We start from the raw sequence: 25,116 nt of genomic DNA, 5'->3' as shown, positions 1-25,116 counted from the left end.
GATCCTTCCTCTCTCCTCTGTGCCATTTCCTCTGTTTCCGCTGCTCCGTGTCAACGCTGTCTTTGGTGCCTGTGTGAATGGTTTTGCTATGTTTATTTGCACACTTCCCACATGCATGTGTTGCCTCCCTCGTGACTGAGAGGCGGCCAGTTGCGTCAAGGGTGGGTTCTCCTTCCGATTGGTCTGTGAGCAGCATCAGGGAAGAAGCCTCTGGCTGAGTAGGCAGCCGGAGAGAAAGAAAACGACGAGAGGATTGCCTGTTGCCCTGTGACTTGTTATTCTGAATATTTTATTTTATCTTTACTTCTCTCAGGGCCACAGCTAAAAGCTTTGTCAAGCCACCCTCACTAGCCAATCTAGACAAGGTCAACTCCAACAGTTTGGACCTACCATCTTCCAGCGACACCCATGCTTCAAAGGTCCCAGATCTGCATGCTCCAAGCTCATCAACTGGGGGCCCTCTCCCTTCTTGCTTCACCCCCAGTCCAGCACCCATCCTCAATATTAACTCAGCGAGCTTCTCCCAGGGCCTGGAGCTTATGAGTGGCTTCAGTGTCCCGAAGGAGACCCGCATGTACCCCAAACTCTCAGACCTGCACAGGAGCATGGAGTCCCTCCACATGCCGATGAGCCTGCCCAGTGCCTTCCCCAGCAGTCCTGTCCTCACCCCACCCACTGCCCCCGCCGCCCCCTCAGAGGAAGAGACGGAAGAGCTGCCCTGGACTGGAAGCCCCAGAGCTGGACAGTTGGACAGGTATGCGGTGGAGGCAGAGCCATTAGCAGGACTATCCGTTTCCATGTGGTGACTTTTGATGTATATTTTTCCACATTTTAAATAATCTAATTCCCTTGTAACCCCTGAGAAATGCAGGGTGTCTTTGTTTTTGTTCTCGCCTTGTACACAGGGAAAGCTTTACAAAAAAGTTGAATGATGTCTCAGGAATCTCATTAATTTTATTCGGAATCTAGCTTCGGCTTTCTAGTGCAAAATTGGTTCAATTACATCATACCCTGGTTCTCACTGTCCATAGCGAGACCTTTTAAATGGCTAACTACACCACCTGAACTCCTAACAAAAGGAAAAATTTAACATTTCAAATATACCCCAAGTTCTGAGTCAAGAATTTGATTGTGACCATTGCATTATTTGTTCATAGAAATAGATTTGCATAATTTGCCATCCTGCCTCCAGAAGATATACCCCTCAAACCTCTCATCCCATACACTAATGTTTCCAAGATGGGCTCATATACCTCTCTCTCCCTCCGCAGCAGTCAGCGGGATCGGAACACCCTCCCCAAGAAAGGACTCAGGTAACCCTTAAATATGTTTGTTTATTTGTTTTTCTACCATATACCCAAGGCTCCTGGCCTGTTAAAAACTTCAGCTGGGGGTGCACACCTTTAATTCCAGCACTTGGGAGGCAGAGGCAGGTGGATCTCTGTGAGTTCACTTCCAAAAATAAATAAAGTAAAATCCCAACCTGACCTAACCCAGGCCCCATGCAGGAATTTAGTGGCCCTTTTAGCCAATAATTTGTACATGGTCCTACAAAAATGCCACCCCATTCCTTCTGCAATCTCACCATATTAGCTTTTATCAAGTGATTTTCTTTGCTGTCAGGGGAGAAAAGAGTTTGCATACAAGAGCCACGCCGTCGACTGTGCCATCCTCTGCTAGCATAGCCCTGTGACCTTCCTTGGTTCCATTCATCCCCTTGTAGTGGACTTCTGAGGCCACTCACATGGGCAAGGGACAGAGTGTGGCTCCCCACAACTAGATGAAGATGCCTGCCACCTGAAAGCCTGTAGATGGGGCCATAGAGCCCATCAGCAGCTCTCAAGGCACAGTGCTGAGTTACCATCCCTTGCCTAGCTCAAGCATCCCACCCACAGCTCAGACCGAGCCCCTCTGCTCCTTCTTCAGGTACCAGCTCCAGTCCCAGGAGGAGACCAAGGAGAGACGGCACTCCCACACTATCGGTGGACTTCCCGAATCCGACGACCAGGCGGAGCTGCCGTCCCCACCCACGCTCTCCGTGTCCTTGAGTGCGAAGGGCCAGCTTACCAACATAGGTCAGTGTCCGCGGTCACTCGCTGCGGCAGGAGATGAAGCAGGGACCACTCTGCAGAGGGAGGCGGAACGGCTAGGCGTGTCTGGCTCAAGTTGCCCTGGGTTCGCTCCATGGCGCCTCAGTTTACCAACCCAAACTAAAGATGAAGTGTTCCGAGGTCCTAAACTGAAAAGTCGCCCCTGGGCACAAGCCTTAGGGCCCTGACGGTGTCAAAGAGCCTGAATGACAACACAGGAAATCTGTGTACCAAGGCCCTGGGCTTCCGGATGGGTGTTTTGTGCACGGTCCTGGGCAGTACCAACCTGTGGGGCTGTTGATTGCAGCAGAGAATGAGGTTTGTCTCCAGAAAGCAAAATCCAGATTCACCAACTGCTCTGGGTGAGCCAGGGCCATCCTAGCCCTAAAGGGAGGCTGACTAAGACTAGTGCTAGACAGGACACACCCTCTTTAAAGCCCGAGGAGAAGGGAAAGCTGGGAGGGAAGGAAGTGGCCCTGTGACTCAGACACAGGATGGAGAAACAGGCTTCAGGAGGAGGGCCTGGCTCAGAGATACACCAGCCCTGGTTCTGGGAAGCACTGGGAATCTCTTTAGGACAAGGCTGGGGTAGACCTGTCGTTTGCTTGCTGCATCTCTCCAAATCGTCTCTCCTGTTAGCTGAGTGAAAGAAAGCAGTTCTTTTGTGATGAGGACTTGTAACAAGCCTGTGCCACCGGTGACTGTGGGGAATTTGAGGAAAGCTAGGAATGGAGGTTACTTGTGCCTAAGGAAAGGTCATCTGGCTTCCATGAGCTTATCAAACTCGGGGTGGGACCAGCCTGTTCTCTATCTCCCTTGAGGGTCAAAGGAGAAGAGAGGCCATTGTGCTGTAGAATGTGAGGGACTAGGCCAAACAGTATTCACTTTGGGAGTTCAAAGGGGGCAAGACAGGTATGAATTCTTCCCGGGTCTTCATAGGCAGGGGAGGCATCTCTATGGCTGTATGGAGGCTAAAGATCAGAGGCAGGAGCTCCGCAAGGCTATGAACCGTGAAAGGCAGACATTTAGCAAGGGGAAAGTAGGGGTGGTGGCCTCTGTGGCCGGCAGATCCCACGGCTGTGGGTCCCATGCCTGGCTGACACGTTCATCCCCTGCCCCTCTGCCCTTCATTTCAAGGGGTGCTGGGCAGAGAGGCCGTAGTCTCGTTTGAGATCTCAACCAAAGTGGCCAAGAGCGACGCTGCTTTACGGGGGGCCTTACTCCCTTTCATAACGCTGAGCCCATTGGGCCCCACAGCCTGGTCCCCTTGTCTGTAGCTGGCTCTGTTCCATCGTTTGGAACTGAGTCTTGGTCTGATTCTCGGTCCCCACTAAGACAGCTTCCAGTTCTGTTGTCGGGGACCACAGCAAACCATTTTCATCTGCACATCCTAGGGATGTGAAGGTTTCGGGAAAGCCGCCAGGCCCCCAGCCTAACCTTCCAAAGCGACAACGCCAAGCAGGCAGCATTAAGGGAAGACCCTTATTGTAGACCATGGAGTCCTCCTCCATCAGGGCCCAGCCTTCCCAGGAGGAGAAGCCCCTAACCTCCAGCTGCTCGCACGCCAGCCCCCACCCCTCCCCCTCCTACTGCCCTTCCTCTCCTCCCCTCTTCCCCTTTGCCTCTCATCGACTCCTGCTCCGTCCCCCACATGGGACCAGAGAGCTGATGGCCCTCCCTCTTCTCCCGCCTCCCCCCTCCCCCTCTCCCTCCCCTCTGTCCTTCCAGTGAGTCCCACTGCGGCCACCACGCCAAGAATCACCCGCTCCAACAGCATCCCCACCCACGAGGCGGCCTTCGAGCTGTACAGCGGCTCCCAAATGGGGAGCACCTTGTCCCTGGCCGAGAGATCCAAGGGAATGATTCGGTCAGGATCCTTCCGCGACCCCACGGACGATGGTGAGACTTCATGCTAACGCGGTTCACACTCACCCCGGCTTTGCTGGGCTCCCTCACCCACCACCACCTCCACCGCCGCCAATGCCGCCACCACACACACATGTATAATTCATAGGACATCAACTTGGGCCATTTCAGTTCTGTCTTCCCATAACTTTGAAGGGTCTGGGGGCCCAGAAACCTTGGGTGTCACCGCCTAGCACCGGGGTGTGGGATGGAGCATCTACCATTGGGGCCCAGGGAAGGGAAATCGAAAATTGGAAGGGTTAAATGCGACTCCTCGGTGCTCTGAGAACAAGAGTCTTCCTTGCCCGCCGTCTCTCAGAAGAGATACGGGGACAAAATGGCAGCTCTTTAATCCACACCAACGACTAGGCATCTCAGTCCTCTTCCTGTAATGCTCCAGAGCCTAGCTCCCGGGCTGACCATCTGACGGTTGACGGTAATCTGGGTGTTGATGGGAGACCAGGCCATGGGGTTCATGAGACCCTCCATTATTACTGTCGGGGTGCATCTGTTAGTTCTTGCAGTGAGTTCTGTTGATTGGTCACAGAGTATCCCCCGCTTCATTTCTCTTCCTTCAGCCGAGTGGTCCCCAGGCTCGTAGGCTAGCGCCGCAAGGGTGGGGCGAGGGGCACAGGTAGGACGGGCGTGTTAGCTCTGAGCAGCTCTGCCGAGAGACTCCCCCCTTTCTCCAACCTCAAGCGCTTTCCTGGCTGAGCAGAGCAGAGCAGAGCAGACGCTGCCCACGCGTGAAAAGCTCCTTTCCCTCTCTCTGGACCCCTGTGCTCCTCAGTCAGGCTGAGCAAGGGACCACCGGGGCCCAGGCTGTCAGAGAATGCAGAAGAAAGGGGAGGCTGATTCTGTCCAGGACCGAGTCTCGGAGGCGCGCCTGCTGCGGGCTGTCGGGTTTATGAACCGGGGTTCTTTCTGTTTGCTCCAGATGCCCTCCAGGGGTCCAAACTCCTGCCTTGGGGCTCCTCCCAGGAACCCCCTGGGCCCTGGGACCCCCTGCTAACCTCCTGTGCTCTCCTCTTCTCTTTCAGTTCACGGCTCGGTGCTGTCTCTGGCCTCCAGTGCGTCCTCCACCTACTCTTCAGTAAGACCATTCACGTCCCTTCCCCTCCATCCCTTCTCTGCCCCCCACCCCACATCCCAGCAGACCTCCTTTGGTTGGGTGACTGGATGGGGATGGGGAACTCTCTGCATCCTTCCCTGTGGGTGGAGGGAGAGGGCGCCTGGTACTCGGATGAGTCCTCTGTTCTTTCTGGCCTCCAACTCCCAAGCAACCCTGGTGACCTTTCCCCCGCTTCTCCTTTGAAATGTGAGGGCCTCCTTGTGATGGTACCTTTTCCCGGCCGTGGGAAACGCTTCTAGTCCCAAGAGGGATAGGTCCCCCAAGACTGGAGACCCAGTAACATGCATAACTGACCAAATGTCTACCGTGGGGATCCACGTGGGCCCTTTGATTGTAGATAACCCTTCGACTCCGAGGTTTGTTTTGACCCCAAGTCTTTACCCCCTCAAGCTGCTCACAACCAAGGTTTGTTCCCAGTCTCATTCTCTAGTCTCTTTGGCAATGAGAAGACTGGCTAAAGGGGAGGGCCACAGGGAAGCCTACTATTCCCGAGCTCCGAGCCAGTCCCGTGAGGAGCCAGGGCCAAGGGACAGGGGACTCATCTCTCTGCATCTCTCAATCATGCTCCTTCCCGTCTCCGCCCTGACACTTGGGCCTGGCTGCTTGCTGTGCCTCCATAGTAACCTCTGGCTTTTCTCTCTTTCTCTCCTTCTGTGCCCACTTCTTCAGGCTGAGGAGAGGATGCAATCTGAGGTAGGGTACAAAGCCCTTGTCTCTGCTTGCTAACACCACCGCACACTCCCTTCTCCTTCTACCTCCTCCGCCGCCATCAGCAGCTTGCCTCTCTCTTGCCTTTCACAGCAAATTCGGAAGCTTCGTAGGGAGCTGGAATCATCCCAGGAAAAAGTGGCCACCCTGACGTCTCAGCTCTCTGCCAACGTGAGTACCTGAAGCTGTGTAAGACCTGGGCCCCTAGTTAATCACAGGCAGTGTGGGAAGCGAGCGAGCTGATGAAGTTTACACCTCTGGGGGGCAGGGCTCCGTTCACTGCTGCACACAGGGGATTTGGGGGACTGTCCTTCACTTTTTTCTGAGCCTTCATTCATCAAGAACCACTTCTCCCCACCTTAATTAATTGGTATGGATGAGTTGGTATCTGGCAACCTTTGACCTTCCTAAAGAAAGCAGAGACCAGTGATTCTGCAGAAACAACCTTGCATCCATCGGACATGGGCAAAGATAGTGATGCATTTTAACTACTGAGCCCTTGGATCCTTTTCCACCGCCGCAGGCTGTGTTTATCTCTTCATCAATGTCACATGACTGGGCGAGCACAGACCTGGTTGTTAGAATTCTGTCTGCTGACCATGAGCCCAATTCAAAGCCCATCTCTCCTTCTAGCTGCTGCCTGTGTGGTTCACAGTCGGCTCCGCCTTGGGCAGCTGGCAGAATCCATCATACTTCCGCTTCGGACCGGGCGTTCTCGGTTTCTGCATTTAACCAACCCTTCATAGATCCATTTAGAATAACTACCTTCCTCTGGACCTGACATTAGTTTTTCTGTTCTGAGAGACCCTGGGAGTGGGGATGGGAGCTACCTCATCTACCTTCGCTGTGGGAAAGAAGTTCCTCGCCTGTGACCAAATTGCAAGTGGAGAACACAAGAGCCATTTGCTCTCAAAATTGTAAACAACAGCTGAGCTGGGTCTCCAGGAGCTTTCCGAGTGTTTGCACAAAAACAACCACATCTGTAGTGTCCACAGTGATTTCTGTTCTCCTATCCTTTCCTCTCTGGGGACTCGGCTGCCAGGCCTCAGGCCTAGCCCTTGGAATCAGGTGGAATGTCCACCGAGGTTTTGCGTGTTCTGGCGTATTTTAGAAACAGCGCCCTTACCACATTGGTTGCTGTCTTTATTGTTTCTCCCAAGTCCTCAGTTCATTAATCCTGTGCTGACTGGTTTGTATGAATCCCCTATCAGACTTCAAACTCCCTGGGACCAAAAGAATTGTAACAGAAACCATGATGGGGGTGTACCACACCCATCAAGGCCAGTGGCCCAGGTCATGTCCTGCACACCCTAGGAAATTCATGTTTGGAAGATGTTGAAGGGGAGAGGCGCCAGGGAGGCGGGGAACATCATTATGCCTGATTCATTTACACTGCAGTCTCTCAGCCATAGTGCTGTCAAGGCTGGGCTAGTTCCAGAAAATGAATTTAGAGGGTGAAATTTCTTAGAACAGGAAGTTCCATTTGGCTAAGAGAGTACAAACTAAACACCCAGATCTGGTGAGTTCCGAATCTAGAGTTAGAATTTTTTTTTTTTTTTAAACCAAGGGTCAGAGCCTTTCTCTCAAGCAGGAGAGGTGATGCAGGGCCCAGAGTTCTCCTCGGGATTCCTGATGTTGAACCAGACATGGCTTATTGAATGGCTCTTCCAGGCTGCTGAAGATAACACACCCTGGCCGTGAAGAGACCCGGGTCACTGTATTGCCTCCAATGCTTACCTCTGTGCAGAAGGACAACTTGGCCTAATGTCCAACAGGCACCCTAATCTGGAGTTGGCATTAGAGTAAGGTTCAGTGTGGGAAGCCCAGTTCTCCGGGTGAGGAGATGCCCTTGCAGACATGTAAGAGGCGGCCTGGGCCTGTCCTGGAACTTAAGTATGTTTTCATGGACTATAAGCTGCTTGCCAACAGCATATGGTGATGTAGATAGAAGTAAACAAGAAGACGAGTGAGCGATGGCTCAGTGGTTAAGAGCACTGGCTACTTTCCCAGAGGACCTGGGTTCGATTCCCAGCACCCACATAGTGGCTCACAACCGTCTGTAACTCTGATCCTAGGGGATCCAGCACCCTCTTCTGGCCTGCATGGTGCCATACACACCCACAAATAACATTTAAAAAAAAAATGACAGAAGGTGAAAATTAGGCCTGAGAAGGCAAGCTTGAAATCCCAAGTGCTTGAGAGGCTACAGCAAGAAGACTGCAAGTTCAAGGCCCGTTTGGAACAGTGAATTCAAGGCCAGCTTGAGTAACTTAAAAGTCTTCTCTCAAATTAAATTAGAAAAAAAAAGACAGAAGGTGAAAGATGCTTAGATCATCATGATATATGTCTGCTGGGGAGCCCAGGCCTCAATAGATTTACAGGAAACACAGAAGCCTGGTAGGCTGGCGCCAAGGGCGCTGCTGAAATCAGCCTTGGTGGTCAGAGAGGACAAGTCACGTCGGGAAGTAATAGGAGGCGATGGGCATGTTGCAGATGCCACAGGGGCCTGTCCAGAGCCTTGCTTCTTGGTAGACTCGCCGTTTGCTCTGGGAATCTCACCGGAGACTGTCCATCCTTGAGTACCTTCACTTTCCCTGTACCCTTTGCTGCCGCTTGGCTAGCTGATGATCAGACTCTTACCAGAGATCCCTGTACCACTAGAGGAGCTCTTACAGTTTGCAGTGTGGGCCTGACACCTAGTGGCCGAAGTGTGGAATGCCCCTAAGTGGTTTGCCTCCCACCCTGCCAGGAATAAGGCATTATCTCCAAGACCAGGAGGAGATAAAAATAGTCAGCCAGGTGCAGAGGCAGAAGAATGAAACCGAACAGACCCTACAGGAAGGTCATGTTAAACCAAAAGCAGTAAGACTAATTCCAGAAGCTGTGCCCTCCCCTCCAACCTTCCACTGACCAACCACACGGAACAGATGCTCGGAAAGCCCGCCCTACCCTCTGCACCGTTACTGGAGAAGCTGGTGTTCTCCAGAAAACCTATTTGACTCCACCGTGTCTGCCCAGGGAAATCAATACCTTAGAATCACCAGGAGTTTTGTTTGTACCGGTCAGCTCTGAGACACAGGAAATCTGTTAAAGTACTCCTGTATCAGCCATTTCCTCATCCCCAGCCGCGTGTGCCTTGAATTCATTCATTCATTTATTCATTTATTTATTTTCTCCTATGTTTGTATCAGGCTAACCTGGTGGCGGCTTTCGAGCAAAGCCTGGTGAATATGACGTCCCGCTTACGACACCTGGCAGAGACTGCTGAGGAGAAGGTGAGAGAGGCTCAGGGCGGTGAGTCACCCTGAGCCTCCGCCTGCTTGTCGGTACAGTGTTCATTACCCCCAGGCCCCTGGCCTTTTCTATAGAGAGCGCCCTGGCGAGTCCCGTGCCCGGGTTGCTGTTAAGTATTCTTGCTGTGCAAAGAACAGCACGGTTGTCATTTCTCTTAGGACACTGAGCTGCTGGATTTGCGAGAAACCATAGACTTCCTGAAGAAAAAGAATTCTGAGGCCCAGGCGGTCATTCAGGGAGCACTGAATGCGTCCGAAGCCACACCCAAAGGTAGGTTATTAGCCACAGGGTGCAGGAAACCGAGGAAGGACAGGACTTGGCGAAAGGCAGATCACTACAGGGCCAGTAACACGGCAACCTTCATATCCAGTTTCTAGAAGGTGAGGGCCCTTAGGTGGTCTGCAGTGTGACCCCCGTAACCCCTCAGGGTCAGGGCAAGTAGAGGAAACCTGTAGTCTCTACAGACCTGCCACCCTCTCCTTGGCCTTCAGACCAGAGCCAAAGACCAGTCAAAGGAGTGTGACAGGAACTCATCACGTAGCCCCGATTGGCCTTGGCCGCCCCATCTCCCAGGTGCTGGGATTGTAGGTGTGTGCCACTGGCCCAGCTAGAAATCGTCCCTTTTTGTCTGTTTTTAAATATCTATTTATCTTCTAAGTACAAGTCATGTGTTGAATATGATTCCCTCCCCTCTCCCTTCCCCCGCCCTCTCCTTTCTCATCCCTCACCCTTCCTGTTCCTCCCCTTTGCCCCCTAGACAGACTTAGTCCTACCATTATGTCACATACATGCATACATACATACATACATACATACATACATGCATGCATGCATGCATACATACATACATACATACGTGATTCTGGGTATCCATATAAATCGAGGCACAAATAAGAAAAAAAAATGTTTTGTTTTTTTTTTTGTTTTGTTTTGTTTTGTTTTCTAGGCAGGGTTTCTCTGTAGCTTTGGAGCCTGTCCTGGAACTATCTCTCTAGGCCAGGCTGTCCTTGAACTCACAGAGATCCGCCTGCCTCTGCTTCCCTAGTGCTGGGATTAAAGGCGAGCACCACCACTGCCTAGCTGCGATACTTTCTTTTCAAGGTTGGCAAAAATAAATAAATAAATGAATGTCTTAAGTAAAGGCAGTTTCAGAATAGCAGAGGTGTGTGGCTGGTTTGCACACATGTACATGGTTTTACTCAATCATCACTTTGTTACTCCAAGAAGGATTCAACCTGCCATTGAAATGATATAGCCAGAACCTATATAGGCCCAATGGGGCTCTGTGGCAAGTCAGCTTTGGTACCCCGCAGTCAGGCATGCTTTGCAGCAAACAGTGAAGGTGTGTGCCTCAGGCTAACAGTGCAGCTTGGTAGTAGAGCGTTCAACCAACATCTACAAAGCTGTGAGTTCCCTCCTCAACACACACCAAAGGGAGGGAAAAAACCCAAACACCTTCTATCTTCCAGCCCTTTATCACAAGCCAGGTCGGTGGGTGGGACAGCTTGGCGGGCTTCTTAATTATCCATACTAATTTTTCTTTGTTTTGTTGGGGCTTTTTAAATTTTATTTTTATTTTGTATACACTGGTGTTTTACCTGCATGTATGTCTGTGTGAGGGAGTCAGTTCTTGGAGCTACAGACAGCTGCGAGCTGCCATGTGGGTGCTGGGATTGAACCCTGGTCCTCTGAAAGAATAGTCAGGGCTCTTAACCACTGAGCCATCTCTCCAGACCCCACTTTGTTGTTGTTTGGGTGGGTTTTTTGTGTGTGGGGGGTTGTTTGTTTGTGTGAGACAAGGTTTCTCTGTATAGCCTTGACTGTCCTAGACCTAGAACGTTGTGAACCAGGGTGGCCTCAAACTCACGGAGATCCGCCTGGCTTTACCTCCCGAGTGCTGGGGTTAAATTGTGCACCACCACTGCCCAGCCAGTAGTAATTCCCCTTTCACTTTTTCTTCTCATCCCTGTGCTGACCTGTCTGCCTTACAGTGAGCGTGGCCCCCGATGCCTTGCTTAACAAAATGAACATCTTCAAGTGAGACTTCATTGATTATTCCCCATTCTACCAGTTCAATCCTTATTTCTTCTCTCCCATTTTGTTGAAAGGCTTTGTCCTCGTTAGCCAAGAGTGACCTCTCTCCTACACACACACACACACACACACACACACAGGCCATATCTACATTATAGTGTCCAGGGCCAAGCTGGGTGATGGTGGCGCACGCCTTTAATCCCAGCACCCAGGAGGCAAAGGCAGGAGGATCTCTGTGAGTTCGTGGCCAGTGTTGTCCTCTACAAAACTACACAGAGAAACCCGTCTCAAGGAAGAAGAAGTGTCCAGGGTCAGCTTACGTCCTTTTCACAGCCAGTCTGAGTTCATTACAAACCCTTCTGTTACACTAACCTGTGCTTTTGCTTTTCCTCTGCTTTAGTTTTGGACAGGGTTTTGCTATGTAACCCAGGCTAGCATAGAACTCACAAATCTCTACGGCCTCCCAAGTGCTGGTTACCACCATGCGCAACTTAGACGGGGAGCTCCCTGAGAATAGGACTTGTTCTTTTCTTAGTCTCAGTGTTTTCTTCTATGCTGAACATGACTGTAACTCTGTGGGTGTTCACTGAATGAAAAACCCACCAAACGGGTAGTATGCCGGTGGGTACCCGCCCCCCCCCCCATCACATCAGCTGCAGCTCATGCCTCATGACTTCTCTAAATCTACCTGTGTGCTCTTCCTGCTTGTACTGCCCAATAGAACTCCGGATCAAGAGACAGAATTCCTCGGATAGCATCTCCAGCCTCAACAGTATCACCAGCCATTCCAGCATCGGCAGCAGCAAGGATGCTGATGCCAAGAAGAAGAAGAAGAAGAGTTGGGTAGGCGACATGACCCGTACGGGAGAGCCCACCTGTGGTAGTTAACGTTTACCTCAGTGCAGGGAACTGACTAGTCCCTTCTAGTGAGGTATCAGTGTGACATCATCAGCTGGGAACAGAGTCTGCTAAGTCCCTATTCCTCAGCCACTGTGGAACCCACCGCCACCTCTCACCTGCATGCCCGGGGCTCTACCTACCCATGAGGTCAAATGTTATTTGGCCACAGAAGGAGTTGAGAAAACACGGAGGGAAGGAAAATGACGTCTCCGTCTGTCCCCCACTCTCTCACTGTGGAGGATTTGTGAGCCAAGGGGCTCACTCATTCTAGATGCGCCTGGGGCCATTGCCTTGGTTCGTGCGAGGTGCTGCTGGCTGTGTGCTGTCCCCCGGCGCCGCAGCTCTAAACCGACCCCAGGCCGGTGTAGGGCACCGTCTGACTGAATGAAAGGGGGGGGGGGGGCGGCTCAGAGTCAGCCGTCTTGTACCTGCCCCTGCTGGTGGAGGCTGCCCACAGAACTTCCCTAGTGCAGACAGGAGCCGCCGCCCGCCGTGTGAAACAGCCGTGTGAACTGAATGATTAGTGTCGCTGCTGCTACTGCTTTCTTTCATTTTCTTTTCCTTTTATTTCCTTCAAAATGCTGACTTCCAATCCCTATTTCTTTCCAGGTGTATGAGGTAAGAGACTTGGTTCCTCTCCCTTTACTCTTTCTTTCCCTTTGCACACCCTCCCGTGTTTCCAGAGCAAGTACCCTCTCCTTTAAAAAAAAAAAAAAAAGGTCACTCCTAACCCCAACTGCCCCTGGCTCCTGAGTCACTCCACTGCATGGTCCATCCACGCTGCCCCTCATGAGGACAGAGGAGTGGTCCGCTTAGGGGTCATTGGGAAATCCTAACAAAATCCAAATCTATGGCCCGCCATCTTCCCCTGTTCTGACATTGGCCTGTTATGAGAAGCAGACCATTGAGCTCCTGTTATCTAGGAAATGGCCCCACTCACTCACCACGGGACCCTAAAACAGAAGGGTGAAGACTATCTGGATCACAGTTTCTGGAGGCCTGTCCATTTCAGGATACATACATACATACATACATACATACATACATACATAATACATACATACATAATACACACATGCATACATACATACATATCTTATATAGTGTGAACTGGAGACAGCTGGGGGATTTATTTCACCCAGGGCAGGGAATGCTTGTCATCCCAAAGCAAAGGCCATGCATGGAGCTTCCGAGGACATCTCAGGACTGGAGTTCTGTCCAAGGCAAACAGCATATGGTCCGGAATTTCTATTCCAAAGCAGATATGTGAGCCCCACGCTAACTGTCTGCCAGCATTGTACTAGGATGTGAAGGATGGGGAAGCTGTGCTTGTCACTCCAGTCATCTAGACACCTATAACGGCCTGGTGGCCTGTGCCTAAATCCCAACCCTAGGGCCACTGACGCAGGGGGAGCACCATGGATTCCGTGGCAGCCTGACTGGCCTGCAGTGAATCCCAGGCCAGTTGGTCACCTCAGTCGGGACATTTAGAGTAGCATTTCCCAAAGCGTGTTATGCAGGTCACACAGCCACTGGGGTGGTCCTTCAAGACTGCTAGTATCATCAGAAACCTCAGAGGGGCGCTGCACTTCCTACTTAGCCTATCTGTGTCGGGAGAGGTCTAAGACACCTCGTCCCTAGCAGAGAACCCCAGGAGGCCTCAGGCATGCGCTAAGAAAGACACCTTGAAGGGAGATGCTCCTCAGTCCCTCCCACCACCATTTTTCACTTACTGTTCCGAAGCTCTGGCTTGCCTTTGCCCCCTATCGCCTCTGACCCCTCCTTTACTCTCTGTCTCTTGCTGCCGACCCTTGTCCATGTCCCTGTGTGTGCGTGTGTATGTGTGTGTGCATGCTGTGTGGAAGCATGTGACTAGGCGTGGGTCAGGTCCTTGGCTTGCGTATCTAGCTCCCATCCCTAACCCCGAAGCAGACGAACTGTGGTCAGATTATAATGCCCCAAGGATGGCTAGAAAATGGCTCTTGCTCTAGGACACTTGGGCCTAATAAGCAGTGCCGGAAGGTGGGCATGGGAGTGAAACACCAGTGATCCCAGAACTTGGGAGGCAGAGGCAGGAGGATCCAGAGTTCAAGGTCACCCACTGCTTACCTACATAACTGAGTTCAAGGCTAGCCTGGTCTACGTAAGACTCCATCTTTAAAAAAAAAAAAAAAAAAAAAAAAAGAAGAAAGAAATCTTGTATTTGGTTGCTTTGACCACTCTGCCATGTGCTGAGAATAAGAAATCCTAAGGGGAACTTGGTCTTGATCTTCACAGGACTATATTGTCAGTTTCTGATCAATTTGTGAAGAGATTAATAGGTTCTTGTATAATGAGCCCAAGTCAGATGTGGCATCCTAAGACCCATAGAGAGTGAGTAGGATGATCAGAAAACTGGACTGTTGAGGGGTACCGTGTGACCTATGGCGAGTTTTTTCCATCATGAGGGACACAGTTCCCTGCATGGATTGGATAAGCTCCCCTGGTCGCAGCAAACCAAACGACCCTACTCTTGCGCTCAGCACCAACTTCTGGATAACTCCCGTCAAGTGACATCTCACAGAGTGGGTGTAATTACAAGTAAACCCTCTGCCTCCACATCCCCGTCCCGGCCCTAAGGCCATCCTCCCTGTCCCCGAAGAGCCTTGACGTCTCTCTCCCCGGAATCTGCTCTCTCCTAGCTTCGAAGTTCCTTCAACAAAGCCTTCAGCATTAAAAAGGGCCCCAAGTCAGCCTCCTCGTACTCTGATATTGAGGAGATTGCCACACCTGACTCCTCAGCCCCGTCATCCCCCAAGCTACAACACGGCTCCACAGAGACTGCCTCCCCCTCCATCAAGTCCTCCAACTCATCCTCTGTGGGCGCTGAGGTCACCGAGTAAGTGCTGTGTCCACCAGCCACCCTGGTAAACTGCCGGCCTGAGTAGGCAGGAAGCCCACAGACCCTAACAAATGCCACCGTACGACGGCTGGCCTTGCCTGGGCATGTGAGACCCACAAAGGGACCCTTCCGGACATACCAGTTGGGTGCCTGTAGCAGAAGGAGACATGACTATAGGCCAGGCATGTCAGTACCCTGCTACCCTACCTACCCAGTGTGTCTCTGGGATCTAGCCTGCCTCTTGCTTCCCTTCAGGGCCCCTGCTCATCCAGTCCCCCATACCAGACTGTTCCAAGCCAATGAGGAGGAGGAGGAGCCGGAGAAGAAGGAGGTGTCAGAGCTGCGCTCTGAGCTGTGGGAGAAAGAAATGAAGCTTACGGATATCCGGCTGGAGGCCCTAAACTCTGCCCACCAGCTGGACCAGCTGCGGGAGACCATGCACAATATGCAGGTCAGTGTCTGGGTGGAGCTGCAGCAGGGGAGGGCAGGGCCCAGCGTCCGTGCCTCCCTGTCACCTGCCCTGTCTCTTTTGCCCACAGCTGGAGGTAGACCTACTGAAAGCGGAGAATGACCGGCTGAAGGTCGCCCCTGGCCCCTCCTCAGGTTCCGCTCCAGGGCAGGTCCCTGGACCCTCTGCTCTGTCATCTCCTCGACGTTCGCTGGGCCTTGCACTGGGCCATCCCTTCACCCCCAGTCTTGCAGATACAGGTACCTGCTTGAGAAGAGCTTGTGTGGGTAGAGAGAGAAAGGGCTCACCCCACCTGAGCTGTGGCGCCCTTGAGCCAGGAGGTCATGGTGCTGAAGCCAAGATCCCGCTGTCAGTAAACACTGCAGCCCTGGGCTCCGTGCTGTTCAGACTGGGGCTCCCGCCCCTTCTTTGTCGTAAATAAGGAGTCGTTATTTGGAAAGGAAAACAACTGTGGAGTGCGGAGTAAGGCTTGCGTCCTTAAGAAGCCAATTGGTCCTTTTCAACCTTCACAGATCTGTCGCCCATGGATGGCATCAGCACCTCTGGTCCGAAGGAAGAGGTGACCCTTCGGGTGGTGGTGCGGATGGCACCCCAGCACATCATCAAAGGGGTGAGGGACGTGATGCAGATGGCCCCATCTGCACCCGGGCAAGAGTGATGTGCCTTTACTAGTAGCTGCTTACACACTGAGTTTCAGTCTGCCCCGGGGCTAGCAGTGTGCAGAATGGCACACTCTGGAGACCCTGGGTGTTGACTGACCCACGGCCTTCAGCCAGCCACACAGCCATGAGCGTAAACAGCAAACGCTCCCGTGGCTTGAGCGTACCGGATGCACAACAATATTTAAACTCACAATGGTTTTGTCGTGGGTTGGGGGGAGGGGGAAAACAGGGTCTCATTCAGCTCGAACTGACCTTGAACCTGCTGTATGGCAGAGGATGACCTAAACTTCTGATTATCCTGCCTTCACACCCCTCTCTTGGGGTGGGGGTGGGGGTCCTCATGGGGCAGTCACATAAAATAGAGGAGAACCTTTACTGTCAGGCTTGAGTTCCGAATATCCCCGACACTAGAGTACGTACTCCTCAGGCTTTCTGGGATCTCCTTTCTAGTGTCGTCTTCGCTGAGGCTCACGTGCCTCAACCTTAACCTTACAGGACTTAAAGCAGCAGGAGTTTTTCTTGGGATGCAGCAAGGTCGGTGGCAAGGTGGACTGGAAGATGCTGGATGAGGCTGTTTTCCAGGTGTTCAAGGTAAGCGGATTCTCAAGAGGCATTCAGCCATCCAGGCACCGGGATCCTGGGAACTTCGATGCTTTGTTGAGGGGGGCAAATTAGGAAAACACACACACACACACACATCTTATTCCTCCAACAGCTCCTTTCATTGCCTATATTATTACTTTTGTTTGTTTATTTGTTTGTTTTCTTCTTTTGGTTTTTCGAGACAGGGTTTCCCTGTAGCTTTGGAACTCTGTAGACCAGGCTGGCCTCGAACTCACAGAGATCCGCCTGCCTCTGCCTCCCGAGTGCCTGGAGTATTTTTTTCTTTCTTGTGGCTTGTCCGTCTATAGTTACATCTCTTCAGCACGCTGGCAATCTTCTTGTTTTCTACCTCTTCTGCCAGGACTACATTTCTAAAATGGACCCGGCTTCCACCTTGGGACTAAGCACTGAGTCTATACATGGCTATAGCCTCAGCCACGTGAAACGAGTGTTGGACGCTGAGCCTCCCGAGGTGCCCCCTTGCCGCAGAGGTGTCAATAATATATCGGTCTCCCTCAAAGGTCAGTCTTTGTCTCTCGGGGTGAGGTAGTGTGGCCTGGAGGCAGGGAGAGGACACTCAAATCATGCACCGTGCATTCATGCAACGAGAAATTACTGAGAGCCCTCACGTGGAGGGGTTTAAGTAATAGAGGAAATAAAAAAGATAAGACCCAGTCTGATGTTTTTGCCAAACTCGGGCTTGTTCTCTACCCATTCTAAGTCCGAGTGTAACCCCAAAAATGAGATCCAGAGCTGGAGAGATGGCTCGGTGGTTAAGAGCGCTGGCTACCCTTCAAAGGGACATGGGTTCAATTCCCGGCACCCACATGACATGGTGGTTCACAACAGACACACATGCAAAACGCCAGTGTACATAAAATAAGAACAAAATAAATCTTTGAAAAGAACGAGATCCAGGCTTTCAAAGCTGGGCTGAGGAGATTCCAGTGGACCTCTAAGACACGTGGTTCTGACTTTCTTCAGTGTTCCCCTAGATGATGAAGGGAGGGCTCTGTGGGCATCTCACCATCGGTGCTGGCTAAGACTCGTGCTCTCTGGGGCGGGGCGCAGGTCTGAAGGAGAAGTGTGTCGACAGCCTGGTGTTCGAGACACTCATCCCCAAGCCCATGATGCAGCATTACATAAGCCTCCTGCTCAAGCACCGGCGTCTCGTGCTCTCCGGACCCAGTGGCACTGGCAAGACCTACTTGACCAATCGGCTGGCTGAGTATCTGGTGGAGCGCTCAGGCCGCGAGGTCACCGAGGGCATCGTCAGCACTTTCAACATGCACCAGCAATCCTGCAAGGTGGCTGCTCCTGAGAGCCCCTGCTAGGCTCCGCAGACCTGAGCCTCTGCTCCTGAGAGCCCCTGCTAGGCTCCGCAGACCTGAGCCTCTGCTCCTGAGAGCCCCTGCTAGGCTCCGCAGACCTGAGCCTCTGCTCCTGAGAGCCCCTGCTAGGCTCTGCAGACCTGAGCCTCTCCCTAGCTGTTCCTGCCCCGCATTCTTCTCCTTTTACACAGCTCCACTTTCATCTTGCCCCTTCCTCGGGGTCCCTCCCACCCCTCTCCTTCTGAGATCCCCCTTCCTGTGGCCTCCTCTTCTTTCCTCCTATCCTCTCCGTCCTTTCTTTCCAGGCAGGGTCTTGCTGTGGAGCCCAGACTGGCTTTGCTCCAGCACTCTGCCCAGCTCTGTGTGTGTGTGTGTGTGTGTGTGTGTGTGTGTGTGTGTCTGTGTGTGGTGTGTAGTGTGTCTATGTGTGGTGTGTGTGTATGTGTGGTGTGTGTCTGTGTGTAGTGTGTGTGTGTATGTGTGGTGTGTGTCTGTATGTGTGGTGTGTGTGTGTGTGTGTCTGTGTGTAGTATGTATGTGTGGTGTGTGTGTCTGTGTGTGTGTGTATGTGTGGTGTGTGTGTATGTGTGGTGTGTGTGTATGTGTGTAGTGTGTCTGTGTGTGGTGTGTGTGTGTATGTGGTGTGTGTATGTGTGGTGTGTGTCTGTATGTGTGGTGTGTGTGTGTGTGTGTCTGTGTAGTATGTATGTGTGGTGTGTGTGTCTGTGTGTGTATGTGTGGTGTGTGTCTGTCTGTGTATAGTGTGTGTGGTGTGTGTCTGTCTGTGTATAGTGTGTGTGGTGTGTGTCTGTGTGTGTGGTGTGTGGGTGTGGTGTTGAGTATTAAGCATAAGAGCTCATGCATGCTAGGCAAGCACTCTACAACTGAGCTACATCCCCAGGCTGTCTTTACTTTCTCCTCTGAGATGGTGTCTCCCGAAGTTTCCCAGGCTGGCCCAAACTTCCAATCCCCCTGCCTCAGTCTCCCAAGTAACTAGGATTACAGGTTGTGCCACCAGCTGCAGCTTGCTCTTGGCTCTTTACCCGTAACTTCCTCCTTCCTGCTTTCTCCCTCCTCTGCCTCAGTCCCCCCCCTCCCTCCCTGTAGTTGGATCAACGGTGAGGCAGCCTTTTTCTCTGCACTCTGCTAATGCCGGCTATGACATCCATTCTCTCCTACCTTCTTCCTTCTACTTTGCGTTTTATTATTACCATAAGACCATGGGTTATAGGAGGCAGGTGCCATCTCTCTGGCGATGTACCCGAGTATAATGGTACAAGCTGTCCCAAGCTGAGGAGGTGGTGACATCAAAGGATAAAACACCATTTCAGACTCCTTACTTCGTGGGGGGTGATTTAAGAGTGATGCTCAAAGGGGTTTGCTTGAAAGGAGCTGGGGATTTGGCTCAGTGGCTTGCCTAGCATGTGCAGGGCCCTGGGTTTAATCCCCAGGACTTCAATAAACACAAAAAATACATAGATGGATAGACAGACAGACAGACATTTGAGAGCCTCCAGGACTACTGGTTCTGTAATCCACTGTTGAAGTACATCCAACAGAGACAAAGGACCCTAGAGACATACAGAATTAACCAAGCTTCTCCAGAAGTCTTACTCGGGTGCAGATTCCTGAGTGCTGACCTAGCGTCTCCGTTTATTTCAGGATCTGCAACTGTACCTCTCCAACCTGGCCAACCAGATAGACCGGGAGACAGGAATTGGGGATGTGCCCTTGGTGATCCTGTTGGATGACCTGGGTGAAGCAGGCTCCATCAGTGAGCTGGTTAATGGGGCCCTTACCTGCAAGTACCACAAATGGTAAGCTGGCTCAGGACCATTCACTACCTTAGAAAGGGGGGGAAGAACGTAGCCCGGGCCAGCCCGTGGAGCTTCCTTCCCATTGTGTGCGTGGAGGCAGCGATTGTTAAGGCAGGTCTGTCTAAGTAAACCGTCCTCCCTCCCTCCCCACAGTCCCTATGTCATAGGAACCACCAATCAGCCTGTGAAGATGACGCCCAACCATGGCTTGCACCTGAGCTTCAGGTAAGAGCTAAGTCCCTGCTTGAACCTTCTGGCCTTACCCAGGTGCCTGTGAACAACGACAATTCGGTCTTGAGCTTGTGGGCAGAGGAGCGGTGAGCAGCAGGAGAGAGGAGGCCTTTTCAGGGTGGGAGAGGCGGGCTTTGAGGAGAAAGGGAAAGAACCAAGGCCTAGGAGGAACCCTGGCTGGCTGCCGGACTAAGGACTCTCTTCCTGGTCACCGTGAGGACAGAGTTGAAAATCAGCTGCCTCCTCCTGCCAGCGTCACCTCCCGTCATTTGAGAAAAATGGGAGGCAGACCGGAAGGGCCAGACTGGCAGGGGAAGAGCCCGTGCTGACACTCTGCGGACGCTGTCCTTCCTATCCCTGGTGGCAGGATGCTGACCTTCTCTAACAACGTGGAGCCAGCCAACGGCTTTCTGGTCCGCTACCTGCGGAGGAAGTTGGTAGAGTCGGACAGTGACGTCAACGCCAATAAGGAGGAGCTGCTCAGGGTGCTGGACTGGGTGCCCAAGCTGTGGTATCACCTCCACACCTTCCTTGAGAAGCACAGCACCTCGGACTTCCTCATCGGTACTGGGCTCCTCCGGCTTCTCCTCGGGGCTGGAATCCCCCGGGGGGGGGGGGGGCTGGAAGTGCTTTCCTTTCCTGTACCCTAACCCCGTGGAGGGAGGCGCTCTTTGCTCGCTGGAGCGGAACCGTTTTTTTATTAAGTGTTTTATAAGCCTTTCCAGTGCAGTAGCACTGTGGATTGGATAGGTCACTCAGTCAGCCAGGAGAACTGCTTGAACCAACCGTAAGTTCAAGGCCAGCCTGAGCAACATATTGAAACCTAATCATAAAAATAAATAAGTAGATGGGTTATTTAAATGAAATAAGTGTGCTGAGGGCATAGCTCAGTGGTAGAACGCTGACTTGACTTTGGCAGACGCTTGGCACCCACTGCTCCCGAACAGCTTCAGGTTTCCTCCTAAAGCTTCGGGTGTCACACGCACAGCTATGCCCTGTGCTAAGGGGTAAAAGAAGCGGGAGCAGATGAAGGAAGGTTCTCAGGCTTCTCCACGGTGCTGCATTGTTTCCGTAGGCCCTTGCTTCTTTCTGTCCTGTCCCATTGGCATTGAGGACTTCCGGGCCTGGTTCATTGACCTGTGGAACAATTCCATCATTCCCTATCTACAAGAAGGAGCCAAGGATGGGGTCAAGGTGAGCCTCAACCTCTGTCTCTATTTGGGCTTGTTATTGCTGACCCCACGGTAACTTGTTACCCATGGATCCCCACCCCCACCCCACCCACACCCACCCCCCCACCCACCCACCCCCACCCCCGTTTTCCCTTCCTGGCCTCACCAATTGCTCCTCACATAGCCATGGGATCCATTTTTATACACCACGTAGGACTGTGACCAGATGGTCCATACCTTCTCTGTGTGGTTTATTTCCACACATGCAACCATGCTGTTGCAAATTATTAGATTTCAGTTCTTAGCCGGGCATTGGTGGCACACCCCTTTAATCCCAGCACTGGGGAGGCAGGGGCAGTTTTCATGTTTGAGGACGTATATATTTCTAGGGACTGTTTTTTGTTGTTACTTGGTTTTGGTTTTTAGTTTTTTTTGGTTTGCTTGGGTTTTTTGTTTGTTTTTGTTTGTTTGTTTGTTTGTTAGTTATTTGAGACAGGGTTTCCCTGTGTAGCTTTGGCTGTCCTGGAGCTTCCTGTGTAGACCAAGCTGACCTCATAAACTCACAGAGATCCACCTGCCTCTGCCTCCCGAGGGCTGGGGTTAAAGGCGTGCGCCGCCACCGCCTGGCCAGACTGTAGTTTTTGTGAAACATAGAAGAGTCAACATAAGTAATCTTCTGATCTGCTGCTGCTCTTATTAATCACACTTTCCTTCTCCAGGTGCATGGACAGAAAGCTGCTTGGGAAGATCCAGTGGAGTGGGTCCGGGACACTCTTCCCTGGCCATCAGCCCAACAAGACCAGTCAAAGCTCTACCATTTGCCCCCACCCTCCGTCGGTCCCCACAGCATAGCCTCACCTCCAGAGGATAGGACGGTCAAAGACAGCACCCCCAGCTCCCTAGACTCCGACCCTCTGGTGAGTAAAACTCATTTTTTTAAAAAAAGCCACAGAGTATTATAGAAGTGAATTCTTACACACTTCATGTATATTCTGATGGACCTTAGGCATTGAAGAGTTTCAGCAAAGCCAGGACCACAATTAGGCCATGAGGAGCTCTGAGCATCAGGATCTTGGGTTACGGTGATCTCATGCCTGCATCTTAGCTGAAGCTAAATAACATGTCCAGGAAAATCTGTATTCTAGCAAAGACCCAGGTGTCAGGAAGTCTACGTAAGAAAGTAAACCAAAGAGGGGCTGGAGAGGTGGCTCGGCAGCTCTAAGCACTTGATGCTCTTTCCAGAGGACCCACATGCAGTTCTCAGCATCCACATCTGAGCTAGGGGATCAGACACTGCTGATTCATGTGGGTACTGCACTCACGTGGACACATGGACACACAGTTACACACACACACACACACACACACAATTAACAATAATGAAAATTAACCCAGCACTTGGGAGGCAGAGGCAGGCGGATCTCTGTTAGTTTGAGGCCAGCCTGGTCTACAGAGCGAGTTCCAGGACAGCCAGGCTTACACACAGAGAAACCCTGTCTTAAGAAATGAAAATAAATAGCTATGATAATAAAAATTTAAAAACTATCATCAGCTTGCAGTAAGGATTGCGGGCATTTCCTGCCTCTGCCTCTCCTCGAATACTACTCTAAAACTTCTTCACTGCGCTCTAAAGTGTATAAACTAGGAGAAAACATCTACAATTGGTACAGCCAAAAAAAAAATTAGTATTTTAAATATATCAACTTAAAAGAAGCTTCCAGGACTGGCAAAATGGCTCAGAAGGTAAAAGGATTTGTCACACAAGGCTGACAGACAACCGGCTTCAGGAGAGAACCGACTCCCCACAGTTTTCCACTGACCTCCACATGTCTGTCATGGCACATGCAAACCTGTGTTCACCTGCGTCTCCCTCTCTCTCTCTCTCTTTCACACGCACGTGCACATGTGCGCGCGCGCGCGCACACACACACACACACACACACACACACACGCTCCAGTAAATAAAAAATTACATGGGAAAAAATATTAAGCTTCTAAAGGAAAGGATGAGCAAAATGTATGAAGAAGCATGTGACTAGAGGAAATGTAAGTAAAAAGCGTAAGGTCTTCAACCCGGCTGATAATGAGGGGATGCAAGTCTGATCAAGAGCCTACTCTTTTACATAGGCGCTAGGCAGGGCGTCTGAGACACAGACTTTTGTACTCTGCTCTGGGGTACTCCTTACTGAAAGCGTGTTAGAGGGTAACTTGGCAGGAGGCAATGAAGCAGAACGCACAAATCCTTTGGTCTTACCTGTGCACCTTTCCAGTAGGGAGTAAATTCCACTTGAGTCACAATATATTTTTATTTAAATTTTGACTTCATTGAAAACAGCTTTTCTTTATATCAAAACTGTTTAGTTTTTGATATGGGATTTCTCTGTGTAGCCCTGGCTGTCCTGGAACTCGATCTGTAGACCAGGCTGATTCACCCGCCTCTGCCTCTTGAGTGCTAGAATTAAAGGCGTGCGCCACCACCGCCTGGCATCGAGGCACGTTAATTGGAAAACTTACTGGTAACATAGATAGAAGGGAAGACTGGGTTAACGCTTAAGCTACACCACAGAAAAGGAGTGCCCCGAGGTGGCAGACTCGACACAGGTTCTGAGGATAGCACAGAGCCTAGCTGTTGAGGTACAGCCCACTGCAAGGGAATTCCAAGAGTCCAGAGCTGAATACAGCACCTGTCCCATTACCCCAGCATAAGCTGGTACCTGTGGACCTCTGTCATCCCTGGAGTGCCTCTTGTTCTTTGTGCCCTCCACACCCATGTCCCGTGGCACCTTGTAAAGCAAAGGTGTCCCTGGTGATTGTCTGTATGCATGGCTTTATGTCAGGGCTAAAACCATTGTCTCTTCATGAGTCACCTTTAAACTCTAATGATTGGACCGGTGATACAGGTCTTGGGTGGGGGGGGGGGTGTTCCGGTTGGTTGGTTTCAGTTCCCTGGTAGACAGTACCCAGCATCCCCTCTGGCATTTACCCATCTCTTTGCCTCTTTGTAGATGGCCATGCTGCTGAAACTTCAAGAGGCAGCCAACTATATTGAATCACCAGATCGAGAGACTATCCTGGACCCCAACCTCCAGGCGACACTCTGAGGGCCCAGCAGTCACTGTCACCCTGGGTAGCAGACCTCTGGCTTCAGCTTCATTAACTCTCCTCTCCCCTCTTCTTTCAGAGCTCTGGCTCACCAGCCTCGCCCGCCAGGACAGGAGGGAAGGAGAGGGAAAGAGGAGGGTGGGCTCTTGGTGCTGACCCTTTGAGAACTTCCTAGTGGGGATTGGAGGGGTGCGGTTTGGGAACTCGCGCTCCCCGCTAAGTACATTTCCTGGCCTCCTCTCACGACTTCGGAGAAAAGATGATTCTGGGTCTTTCCTTCAGTTTTTTGTTTCAGCTACAAACTCCTGGGCTGTCTGGGGAGGGATTCGGACGGAGGGCTGCGCAAGCACCTCTGAGACCTATGGGGAAATGGAAGGGAAAAGCCACAGATTTCCTTGCAAGCCTTCCCCAGTTCTGTCACCACTGCCAACAACCTTCCCCCAGAGATCTGGCCAGAGCCCAGAAAAAGGACGCATGTGGTTTAACAAAAACAGACAGACAAAAACTGTGTAGATCAACCTATAAGAAGTCAAGAGGCGATGGAAAAGATGAAGCTGGAAAGAGGCGCCCCAGTTGCCAAGATGGAGAGAGAGCTGCCTGATCGGGAGCCTTCTGGATGACAGTAGGGGACATTGACAAGATGACTTGCAATCCAAGATGTCACCAAACTACAAGAATAACATCACGGCCTTCAGAGAGACTATAGCTGCCTTTCTGCCCTCTAACTGAACATGCATGAAAGTCAATAAACCCTGCTTTTTTCATTTTTCATTTTTAAATTTTAT

The 25,116-nt window shown here is 51.6% G+C and overlaps 1 protein-coding gene across 1 annotated transcript in view; it reads left to right on the top strand.

Moving 5' to 3' along the window:
* The window catches only part of Nav1 (neuron navigator 1), a 220,548-nt gene extending 195,432 nt beyond the window's left edge, over positions 1-25,116 (top strand). Inside the window, exons 10-31 of the mRNA XM_051204077.1 lie at positions 314-754; positions 1,272-1,313; positions 1,927-2,075; positions 3,819-3,989; positions 5,036-5,088; positions 5,929-6,006; positions 9,027-9,110; positions 9,288-9,399; positions 11,885-12,006; positions 14,745-14,941; positions 15,200-15,395; positions 15,484-15,652; positions 15,926-16,023; positions 16,571-16,666; positions 17,040-17,199; positions 17,750-17,985; positions 19,672-19,826; positions 19,980-20,051; positions 20,425-20,621; positions 21,133-21,251; positions 21,949-22,146; positions 24,235-25,116. Of these exons, the coding sequence (XP_051060034.1) occupies positions 314-754; positions 1,272-1,313; positions 1,927-2,075; positions 3,819-3,989; positions 5,036-5,088; positions 5,929-6,006; positions 9,027-9,110; positions 9,288-9,399; positions 11,885-12,006; positions 14,745-14,941; positions 15,200-15,395; positions 15,484-15,652; positions 15,926-16,023; positions 16,571-16,666; positions 17,040-17,199; positions 17,750-17,985; positions 19,672-19,826; positions 19,980-20,051; positions 20,425-20,621; positions 21,133-21,251; positions 21,949-22,146; positions 24,235-24,330 (3,241 nt within the window). The 3' untranslated portion in view covers positions 24,331-25,116. The remainder of the gene's footprint in view (positions 1-313; positions 755-1,271; positions 1,314-1,926; positions 2,076-3,818; positions 3,990-5,035; positions 5,089-5,928; positions 6,007-9,026; positions 9,111-9,287; positions 9,400-11,884; positions 12,007-14,744; positions 14,942-15,199; positions 15,396-15,483; positions 15,653-15,925; positions 16,024-16,570; positions 16,667-17,039; positions 17,200-17,749; positions 17,986-19,671; positions 19,827-19,979; positions 20,052-20,424; positions 20,622-21,132; positions 21,252-21,948; positions 22,147-24,234) is intronic.

Source organism: Phodopus roborovskii, unplaced genomic scaffold, assembly GCF_943737965.1.
Source record: "Phodopus roborovskii unplaced genomic scaffold, PHOROB, whole genome shotgun sequence".
Lineage (NCBI taxonomy): Eukaryota > Metazoa > Chordata > Mammalia > Rodentia > Cricetidae > Phodopus > Phodopus roborovskii.
The sequence above is the reverse complement of the archived record's forward strand: the minus strand, read 5'-3'. Positions and strand labels throughout refer to the sequence as shown.